Genomic DNA, 12,088 nt, shown 5'->3' with positions numbered 1-12,088 from the left:
GCATCAGTCAATTTAAAACCTCCACCCCAAGAGTTCCAGGACGGCGATGGGGGGGGGGGGGGGGGGATTTCACTTTCAGTGTAGCTGTTTGGGTGGACAGGTCTTTCTTGTCCAAGCACAGGCTTGCCATGTGTTCAGCTTTTCTGTGTTTGTTTTCAGGGATCTTCCTGTTAATGACAGTCATGACAAGGCCCAGGGGGGTACTCCACCAGGATTTGGGTAGGGGTGTTCCGCTGGAATTCTGAAAGGGGTACCCTGTTTATGACAAAAAAACTCAAATTTGTAGACCCTGTTTATGACAAAAGATATGATTAATTGCACTGAGTTCCTGTTTCAATTATCGTGTCATCTCGTGTATTGTTTTTTTACAACCATAATAACCAGTTTCGTACAATATGAAAGTAGAAACCCTGAATATGACAGGATACTCAGGAAGAATTTGGAACTTGAGTGAAATTGCATACCCTGTTTATGACAAGAAGCTCGAAAAACCATACCCTGTTCAGCGGATCATCCCCGTATATTCCATATATGGGAGTACCCCCCCCCCCCCCTCCCCCGGTGACAAGGAATATCTTGTACACGATGACAACTTCCCAACGCTGTAAAACCTATCATGCCTAAATAAATATCATTATTACCATTATTATCATTACCATTATTGTTAATCTTGTTTTAACTTATATAATTGCCTTAAATGCAGAGATAGGCTGGCAAGCTGTCAAAGCTCAGTGGCTTTATAACACTCTTTATTTTTATTTTTTTGACTTTGAGTTATTACGTCCAATTTTTTTCAGGACCCCCCCCCCCCCCCCCCCACTTCAACATTTAACTTTATCTCAAGGCTCCCCTTTTACCACATTCACTAAAATTTCAAGCCCCCCTCACATTTTGACTATAATTATTGATGGTTTTCACGGTGGCCATGTTGGAGGAACTTGTCAAAAAATTTGTCAATGAATTCTTTTGTTATATCCTCCAACATGGCCGACGTGTTTCTTGTTTAATTCTCTTGTGTATGGTTGAAAACCATCAATTTCTCCTTTAAGAATAATATTTTTATAAACGAAAGGTCACTTAATATTTTCTTACCTGTCCGCCATATCGAGTTCTCTCAGTTCTCTGTTGCTCAGCAGGGGTAGGCTCCCTATTTTGTTCTGAAGCATGAAGACAATAAAATAATAGCCAAGGATAATGATTTTGCTGCTAAACAAAACCCTAAAAGACAAAATCCCTCAAACAAGAATACAATAAAGCTTGATACTGTAGCACAAGAAAGAACCGAATGTTTTGATGATGAAAGGAGGCTAAACAGTGCAGGCGTTGCATGAGCAAATAATGAGCTTATCAAGGAACAGCGATAGCACAATTTGCGAGCTTCCATGAGGCGTGAAATTAGGTTTAGAACTAGTTTATATTGCAAAGCAGTATCCAAGCCGTTTGCAACGAAGTCAATATGACAATCCCCCTCCCCTTTCCCCGTGCGTTTATCAACGGGATGTACCATCACGTGACTATAAGTTTCGATTTCGCTTCAGCGATTCATTGATTTCTTGGACTATAATGGCGGGAACTGGCTACAACTGGATTCCAAAACCACTTCTACTAGATCTCTAAAAGACTGAATCTTCTAGCTAAGTAAGTGAAAAATATTAATGGGTTAAGATTCAGGGATTAGGTCAAAACTTGGCTTTTTAACCTTTGGCATCGGTATAAATTGAGCAATCATAGCTAGCTAGGTAGCTTATAAACTTTTATTTATCTTTTTTTCGCCTAAAATTTGGACTCAATATTAATTTATTCTTCGTAGAATAGCCAATCGATCGCATTTTTTGACGTTAAGTGAACTTTAAGTGCAATATTTTGAATGATCAACTGAAGTTAAGCGATGTGCTTCGAATATGTTCGGTCATAGTTAGAACAGGCCAGGGAACCTGCAAATGCTAACGAGGGATTCCAACTAAAAGCACAATAAGTTGCGAAAAAAGCAATAGGAATATATTTGGAATACTAAGATACAAGTCAGCTTTTTCTTGTCAAAAATTTTGGTAAAATTAAGAAGAAAATCTTAGGCCTGTACTCTCTACTTCCGGCTATGCATTTCTTGATATTAAACTAATTTTTTTAAGTTGTAAAGCAATCTACAACAACAATAACTTTATTTATACTTGAATTACAAGATAGCAAGTACATGCTAATATCTCCAAGTTATAAATAACCTAAACTAAAAATTAAAATTACATGATGCTAATATAAAAATATGGATGTAAACAATGAAATAAATATATGTATATATGTAAAATAAAATTAAAATAGAATTATCCTCTACAAAAGGTACAACAGTCAATATCAAATTTGACTTTGGAAATTTCCGATTTAAATTTACTTAATTCGTGCAACAGTCTCATGTTGTTTGGAAGAGAATTCCATAACTTACTACCCTGATAAGCCAAGGAATGAAGACCATAACTAGTGGTGTTTACTCTAGGTACTATAAGAATGTTATCACCCCGTAAATTAATGCTACAATTACGTAGTGTAAATAACTTAGAAATATATTCAGGAACCAGTCCGTGCAGAGCCTTAAATACTAATATTAAAATATTGTGCATTCTCCTATTATACAAAGTAGGATGATTAATACGCAACAATAATTCCTCATATGTGCTTTTATGATCATTATAAATAAAACGCAAAGCGCATTCATTAAGTTTTTCTAATTTGGTTGAATTACCTCTCCCGCAATGATGCCATACAATAGAACAATAATCTAAATGAGGTAAAAAATAGGCATTATATAATTTGACTTTGGCATCAGTATTAATTAGTTTCTTATGTCTTTGTAAGACTTGAATTTGCTTGCCAACCTTCCGTACTATCTCTGTAATGTGTTTGCTGAATTTTAAATCTCTATCGATAGTTACACCTAGTAACTTGACATCATCTGCAAGACTGACCACCTCACTACCAATGGAAAAACAAGGTGTGTTTATGCCCTTGCTCTTGCCTAGCCACATGGTAGTACATTTATCAGGATTCATCATGAGGCCGTTGGAGCAGAACCACGAATGAGCAGTGAGAAGATCAGACTGCAGATGCCTATGTAGTAGAGAAACATCATTACTAACATCAAAGATCTGGGTATCATCAGCATATGAACTAACCTTAGACTGAAGCTCAGATAATAACAAATCATTGAGGAAAATATTGAAGAGGAGAGGGCCTAATACAGACCCTTGAGGAATTCCTCTGATAAGTGGGCTCCAATCAGAAAACTGGTCACCCAATTTAACTCTCTGAAAACGATCCGTAAGATAATTCCCTATAAGTGAACAACTATTAAAGGATAAACCATAAGCAGCAAGTTTAGCTAGAAGTAAGTCATGTGGCAAGCTGTCAAATGCCTTGGACAAATCAATACCAATAATAGATGCAAAATGCTGCTTGTCCAGACCACTCCTAAACTCTTCTAATAAATTAAGCATGTACTGATAATAGTGATTAATGTACCAAACATTAACAAAAACACTCTTTAGTAATTACTAGTTGTTGGGTTACCTGTGTAAGTGCCTGCCTTAGGTCAGCGGAATCTCACGTTTTGTAACGACGGCCATGTTTGTGTAAGCACATGGTTTACTTGAATAAAGCCTACTTTCACGGCTTAATCGTGTATATTCTTCACTACAATTTATTCAAGTAACCAAAAATGGATAAAGTTTTACGTCCTGAACGTTTCGGCGTCGATCCAAGTGATACTGGAGCATCCAAAGCGTGGATACACTGGAAACGAACTTTCGAGAATTTTCTCTCAGTGCTGCCCGATGAAGGTCTCAATAAATTCGGAGTGTTAACCAATTTCGTTTCACCTGCAGTCTTTGAGTACATCGAAGGATATCCAAGCTACGAATCCGCTATGCAATCGCTTCAAAATGTTTACGTTAGACCGACTAACGAAATTTACGCGAGACACGTTCTTGCAACTCGACGACAACAGCCTGGAGAGACACTGGACCAGTATTTACAAGCTCTAAAGGTGCTCAGCAAGGAATGTAATTTCCAATCTGTTACGGCTGCTAAATACTGTGAAGAGAACGTCCGGGATGCCTTCATTACTGGGTTGCAATCAAATCAAATTCGTCAGCGGCTTTTGGAGAATAAAACTCTTGATCTAAAGACAATGTTCGATCAAGCTAGAGCTCTTGATTCTGCCATGCGAAGTTCTGAAAGCTACGCAGTTTCTCAGCCATTCAATGCTGCAGCCGTAGGTGTGTCACCTGAAACCACATCGCCAGCGTCATCTCAACCTGACCCCAATCTCTTAGCTTCAACACTGACGACCGGTGGTCCCAAATGTTTCTTCTGTGGAAATACTAAGCATCCCCGTGCCAAATGCCCAGCTCGTGATGCTGTGTGCCATAAATGTCAGAAGAAGGGGCATTTTGCACAAGTCTGTCGAGGGAAACCGTCAAAGCCTGGTGACGTCTCTGCGGCCCTCTGGCCACCATCACTTGCCTCAGTTGGGACCCCGCAAGCTCTTAAGGCCTCATCTGCTACTGTCATAGTCAATTCAGGATGGAATGTGAAGGCGCTCTTTGATAGTGGTAGCAGCGAAAGCTATATTCACCCAAGTTTAGTAGAAGCAGCTGCTATTCCTGTTAATCCTTCTTCTAGTACAGTGTCCATGGCGGCATCAGCATTATGTACAAAAACCGAGGGATTCTGCACCGTCAACCTTAACTACCAAGGACACAGCTATGAGGAATTTCGCCTGTCAATAATGCCCGGCCTATGCTCTGATCTCATTTTGGGACTTGACTTCCAGTCTCAACATGACCACGTCACGTTTGAGTATGGTGGAACAAAGCCACCCCTATCTGTCTGCGGCCTAACTACGTTAAACATCGACCCGCCCTCACCCTTTGCAAACCTTACATCAGATTGTCATCCAGTTGCTGCTAAATCCAGACGCTACAGTGCAGAAGATCTCACATTCATCAGTGGAGAAGTGGATCGATTGCAAAAGGAAGGCATCATTGAACCCAGTCAGTCTCCGTGGCGAGCCCAAGTAGTTGTAACTAAAGACGAGAACCACAAGAAACGTCTGGCTATAGATTACTCACAGACCATCAACCGATTCACACAGCTTGATGCATTCCCATTGCCAAGAATCAGTGACACTATCAACGAAATCGCTCAGTTTAGAGTTTTCAGTACCCTTGACCTGCAAAGTGCCTACCACCAGATACCGTTGAAAAACGAAGACAAGCCTTACACTGCCTTTGAAGCTAAGGGCAGACTCTATCAGTTTACCCGGTTACCTTTTGGAGTAACCAACGGGGTAGCATGCTTCCAAAGAGAAATGATGAGACTAGTCGAAGACCATAATCTGAAAGGAGTATTTCCCTACCTGGATAACATAACTATCTGTGGAAAGGATCAGTCTGATCATGACATCAACTTGAAATCCTTCATGGATGCTGCACGAAATGCCAATCTTAAGTTCAACGATAGCAAGAGTGTCTTCTCCACGCGCCGTCTTCCTTTACTTGGTTACGTCATTGAAGAAGGTACCATTAGTCCTGATCCTGAAAGGTTACGGCCCTTGAAAGAGCTTCCTCTGCCACACAATTCAAGATCCCTCAACAGATGTCTTGGACTTTTCTCCTATTACTCACAATGGGTACCAAATTTCTCTGATCGAATAAAGCCCATCACAAGCTGTAAATCCTTTCCATTGCCTCAGGAAGCCAAAGAGGCATTTCAAGGAATAAAGAAGATCATCGCAGAAGCCATTGTTTCAGCCATAGATAAAAGTATCCCCTTTGAAGTTGAGACAGAAGCTTCGGAAGTAGCACTGGCAGCCACTCTCAACCAGAATGGGAGACCAGTGGCCTTCTTTTCGCGTACTTTGCAAGGAAGTGAGCTAAAGCACTCTGCTGTCGAGAAGGAGGCTCAAGCTATCGTTGAATCTGTAAGACACTGGAGACATTTTCTCACCGGTCGCCACTTCGCTCTAAAAACTGACCAACAATCAGTTTCTTACATGTTTAACCAACGACAGAAAGGGAAGATCAAGAATGACAAGATAATGCGTTGGAGAATCGAGCTCAGTTGTTACAGCTTTGACATAGTCTACAGACCCGGTAAAGAGAATATGGCACCAGACACCTTGTCCCGAGCCAGCTGTGCTACGACTACTCACGATTCCCTCTACAAGCTTCATGAATCACTATGTCATCCAGGCGTTACCAGACTCTGGCATTATGTTCGAACGAAAAACTTACCGTTTTCACTAGAAGAAGTCAAGAAAACAGTAAGCGCCTGCCCTGTCTGCTGTGAGTGTAAGCCCAAGTTCTACCGGCCAGAAGAAGCTCATCTCATTAAGGCTACCCAGCCATTTGAAAGAATAAACATTGACTTTAAAGGCCCTCTACCCTCCAACAACAAGAACAGGTACTTTCTAAACATCATTGATGAGTATTCTCGTTTTCCGTTTGTCTTCCCATGTCCTGATGTATCCACTCCCACCGTTGTGAGGTGTCTTACCACGCTGTTTTCTCTTTTTGGCATGCCGGCCTATGTGCATTCAGACAGGGGAGCATCATTCATGAGTCGAGAGCTACGAGAGTTCCTGACTAGCAAAGGTATTGCGATGAGCCGCACTACAAGTTACAACCCCGCCGGGAATGGACAGGTGGAGAAATACAATGGCACTGTCTGGCAGGCTGTTACAGCTTGCCTGAAGTCCAAAACCCTCCCAGCCGAGTACTGGCAAGATGTCCTCCCTGATGTCTTACACTCAATCCGTTCTCTGCTGTGTACTGCAACGAACGAGACGCCTCATGAGCGTTTTCTGGGCTTCTCTCGTCGGTCCTCTACTGGCAGCTCCATCCCTACTTGGCTGTCTGTACCTGGTCCTGTATACATCAAGCGTAACGTTCGAAACAGCAAAATGGACCCCCTCGTCGATGAGGTTGACCTGCTCCAGGCGAACCCACATTATGCTCATGTTCGCTACCCTGATGGGCGGGAGACAACAGTGTCTACGAGAAGTCTCGCTCCCCGAGGTCAGCCGATAAGTGAAGTCTCACCTGTGCAACCAACACCAGCTGAAGCACAATCTGCCACACCCCAACCGGCTGAAGTCCAACCTGCAACAACGCCGCCCGCTGAAGCACTCTTACCTGACAACGGTGCCAATCACGGAACTACCCATGAAAGTAAACAGGCCCCCATTGTACTGAGACGCTCTCAGCGGGGAAGTCATCCCATTGATAGGCTTAATCTTTAGGAAGGGGTGAATGTACTGATAATAGTGATTAATGTACCAAACATTAACAAAAACACTCTTTAGTAATTACTAGTTGTTGGGTTACCTGTGTAAGTGCCTGCCTTAGGTCAGCGGAATCTCACGTTTTGTAACGACGGCCATGTTTGTGTAAGCACATGGTTTACTTGAATAAAGCCTACTTTCACGGCTTAATCGTGTATATTCTTCACTACAAAGCAAAGTAGTCTCGCAGCTATAATGCTTACAATAAGCTGACAAAAACTGGGACAGCTTGTCACAAAAGAAATTATTTAACTGACCTGCAATGACTCGTTCAAAGATATTACCAAAGGCAGCTAAGGTAGTAATGGGTCGATAGTTACCCTTCGAATATTCAATGCCCTTTTTATATATAGGTGTGACCTGACCCAACTTCCAACAAGTAGGGAAAGTACATGTCATAATAGCATAATTAAATAAATTAGAGATAACTCGAGAAATAACAGGAATACTATCTTTAACTAGGCGAATAGGAATGTTATCATAACCTGACGACTTTGATGAAGAAAGAGAAAGCACTATATCAGTAATAGTAGAAGCACAAGTGGTATGAAAGCTAAACTGATTATTCTGATTATTAACTCCTAACATACAATTATTTATAGTGCAGATACTGGGATGGTTTGAAAAACCCGTACCATATACTTCATTGCTAGGCAAAGGGAAATTCTCACAAATACTAGTGAAATAATCATTAAATAATTTTGCAATAGTAGACTTATCAGTGATAAAGTCATTATTTTCTTGTAGAACAATGTCATTAGCTTGTCCTTTCTTAGAATGGAAAAGAGAACCAAAGAATTTCCAAAAATCTTTAGGCTTAGAAGAACATCGATCTGCTTTCAGATGAAAATAACTTGCAATTGACTTCCGTCTAAGTGAAGTGCACAAATTTCTTTGCTTCTTGTACAGATTCCAGTTAGTAGGGCTGGGATCACGTCTATATTTACGCCATAATCGGTTTCTGTGTCGAATAGCTTTTCGCCACTGAGGAGTCAGGTAAGGTACATGGCCACCCCTGAGATGGAACTGCTTAATTGGAGCATGAGTATCTATGACATCAGTAAATAATTTACTAAAGGCCCAGGCCTGGTCAGACACATCATCAAATACGGAGATAACATGAAAGGGTGTTAAGGCAAGGTCTTCTAAGAGTTCATCTTTATTATAAACTTTGAAGTTCCTATAAGTAACTTTCCTTGATCTATGATAATTGGAAAATGTTCTCATAATGGTGTAAACCAATGAATGGTCACTGAGATGTGGTTCAAAAACTCCAGACGATAGAAACCTTCTCCTGTTACTAGTGAGGATTACATCAATGAGAGTTTGTGATGATTGACTAATCCGTGTGGGTTTGTCAATCAAACAGTCCAGATTAAATATATCACATAAGTCCACAAGGTCACGGCCACTGACATCCGGATCCATTAAATTACAATTTAGGTCACCAAGTAGAATGAGGTTTCTAACTTTGTTTCCCTTGTGCTAGGCTGTCGAAAGTCTGAATACTAGTGCTAATTATGTGCTAGTTTTTATTGGGTTGTATTTGTTATCTTTGGATATAGTACCTATTTCAATAAACGTTGTCATCGCCCAAGGCGACAGGCGACATTGGTCACTCTGACGTGGAAATGGTTTTGTTGAATACAAAGAACATTGAACCTGTCTCAACACAAAGGACCATGTTCTTGACGAAAATAAGAAGCAGAAACACAAGTCATTCCAGCTATTCTTGGATCTTGAAATGACATATCTCCTATCGCTTTTCGCCTCTTGCCTAATGACGTTGGCGATGACAACATTTAAAGTGCTACTACGACGAAAATCTCTCAAACTTGGATTCAGCTGAAACTTCCTAAGAATACTCTTTAAAGGTCCAATAATCACTGTATGAAGTGTTTTCTCGATATTCAGTACGAAAGTATGATATTTTTACGATTATTTTTTGGAGTCTGTGACGTCATACACTCAACATCGAAAATCGCTCCATACATTTCTTTGTAGTTTATGATCAAAATATCAGTAGTAAAGGGAGAAAGAAATACCTAAACACCCCAAAATATAAATTATAGTCACAAGTAATGTGAAATAAGCACATTAGCCACCCTTTGGGCTTCATAGGAATAAAATAAATTAAGGATTTATATACGAAGAAATATATGTAGCAATGTTTGATGTTGAGTGTATGACGTCACAGACTCCAAAAAATAATCGTAAAAATATCATACTTTCGTCCTGAATATAGAGAAAACACTTCATACAGTGATTATTGGACCTTTAAAGAGTATTCTTAGGAAGTTTCAGCTGAATCCAAGTTTGAGCGATTTTCGTCGTAGTAGCACTTTAAAAAAATGGTGCATGTAATACAATATTCATATTTAAAACATTCATATAATGTTAGACTTAAATATAGAATTTCGCGCTCTGTCATTGGTCGAGCAACCAGTGATTATGAGATGGTATTCACTGCTCGAGTGGCGATAATGAACTTTCCCTAAATGTGCCGGAGTGGAAATGAAATGAGAACGTTTGATTATCCTGAATTTCTTTTTTTCTCTGATATTATACTAAAACAATTATTCACCTCATGCTTTTAGTGATTATGATGAATATCTACCTTGCCGCTTGAAGACTGGCAGCTCTGTAAATATTCACCTACATTCACTTTGCCTCTGGCAAATAATTGTTAAATAATGTGTTCAAGTGAAAGTCTGTGGAATTTCAAAATATTAGTATCTTTGAAGTTTTGTAATCTTCACTATTCGTGTTCGTGAATATTTATTATGAAATGAAATGAGGCTAACCCTGCTTTGAGTAAATGAGTCTGTAATCAAGGATAAACATGGTGGTATTAACGGCAGGGCCATAACCAGGAGGGAGCACAGGGTGCACGTGCACCCCCCTCCCCCATAAAATCTTAAGGTCTGCTCATCCATATCCTTTTTTATTTTCTTTTTTTGGTTCTGCTTTTTTTTTTTGGTTACCTTTGTTTTTTGGTTCTGCAAATCATTTCCTGTGCACCTCCCTGCAAGATCCCTAGTTACACCACTGAGTTCAATGGTCTGATTTTATTCGATGTGCACCCTCCCTGTAAAAGTTCTGGTTACGGCCCTGAATGGTAAAAGGTTCATTAAGCAATGTTAAGTCATTTGATCATGCTCTTTATTAATGCTTAGCATATGTCAAATTTTCTAGAATTACTGTGAATGAATGCTAAACATCGAGTGTTTGAGGCATAACATACTGTACAATAATGGATATTGTCACTCCCTTGGACCTTATAATTCCAACCTGTTCCATGGTCTTTGCATGGTTAATCGTCTACTCCTTAATCTGTCTTGTAAACCAGCAACGAAGCTACGAATGGAACTGTCGTCTCGTGTCAATCTTTCATGCATGTTTGGTAACATTGCTTAGCTATTGGTGTGGATTCCAGACTGGACCATGGCCGTTTGACGCACTTGGTTACACTTCCACTCCATTTCAGACATTAATACTCCTGATTTCATTTGGATACTTCATATTTGACTTTATTTGGTGTGTGTATATGGAAACCGAGGGGCCTGTGATGCTTATACATCATGTAACGTCAGTTCTCACTCTTGGCTATGCTTTATCGATCGGTCTCTCAGGATCTGAAATCATCGCAGCCATATTTGGAATGGAAATGACTAATCCATTTCTTCAGTTACGTTGGTTTTTACGAGAAACAGGCAACTATCAAACAAGATTGGCATATGGGAATGACTTTATTTTCATGGCTTTGTTTCTATATTTACGTCTTGGTCCTGGTTCGATCTTAACGTACCATACCACTCTGGCTGAGAAACCTACAATACTGATTAAAGCTGGAGGACTAATCCTGTACCTTGTTAGTATCATATGGAGCATACTCATACTTCGATTTGCAAGATATAGATTTTTTGGGAAGAAGAAAAATTAAAAGTAGTGACTCTCAAACTGCGTTTAAATGATACCAGATGAATTCTCAACCAGTCAAAAATTTGACTTGTACATACAGTTTGCACAAAACTGTCTCTTTGATCGTATGAAGAAAATATTTTGTTTAGACGAAACTGGATCCAAATTTGCATGGCTTGAGGTGAATGAAATGAATGGAGGCCAATAAAGGTACAACTTTTTGACTGGTTGAAAATTTGTCTGCCGTACTACAGGGTAAACGCAGCGTCAGTCTCTTCCTAGCGTTACTGCAATAGTCTCCTTCACAGTTCCCTGCCCCATCTTGAAAGTTAGCCGTGCCTTTGCATCAAAGCGAGACGAATGGTGAGATTGCAATGATAGAGACCTTTTTTAAAAACCTTGAACAATAATATTTTAATTCACCTGTCTCTATCATTGCAAGCTCACTGTTCGTCTCGCTTTGTGGTTGGCTTGGTTAGGCAATGGCCTGTTGTGCGGGAGGTCATGGGTTGAAGCTTTAGCTGGACCAACAGTCTGGGTCTTAAAATATTCAAGTACATGTAGGAGGTGCTGTCTTTGCTTTAAAAAATATCTCCATATGGTTAGACCTTCAGCATGGCCACATTAAATAAGTAGTCCTGTCTTATTCAGAGACTCATTAGAAATAGAGGGTACAAGGTTATCAATGCTAAGTTGGCAACAACTGTCATAATAATGTGATTCTCTCTGAATAACTAAAGTCTATCATGCCATATGGTTTTGTTTTTACCCAAGCTAGACCACAATGCATTCTGCTTTTGAACTTATAGAAGGCTACTTATATATAATGAATAA

General features: G+C 40.0%; 1 protein-coding gene across 1 annotated transcript; it reads left to right on the top strand.

Moving 5' to 3' along the window:
• The first annotated feature begins 10,586 nt into the window (after nt 1–10,586).
• Nucleotides 10,587–11,276, top strand: LOC116299898 (TLC domain-containing protein 5-like). The gene has a single exon (XM_031708613.2). It carries the CDS (start codon nt 10,587–10,589, stop codon nt 11,274–11,276), a length of 690 nt encoding a protein of 229 aa, XP_031564473.1.
• The last annotated feature ends 812 nt before the right edge of the window (nt 11,277–12,088 follow it).

Source organism: Actinia tenebrosa, unplaced genomic scaffold (genome assembly GCF_029948245.1).
Source record: "Actinia tenebrosa isolate PJP-AT-01 unplaced genomic scaffold, QUT_ActTen_1.0 PGA_scaffold0__85_contigs__length_37466705, whole genome shotgun sequence".
Classification (NCBI taxonomy): Eukaryota; Metazoa; Cnidaria; class Anthozoa; order Actiniaria; family Actiniidae; genus Actinia; species Actinia tenebrosa.
The sequence above is the reverse complement of the archived record's forward strand: the minus strand, read 5'-3'. Positions and strand labels throughout refer to the sequence as shown.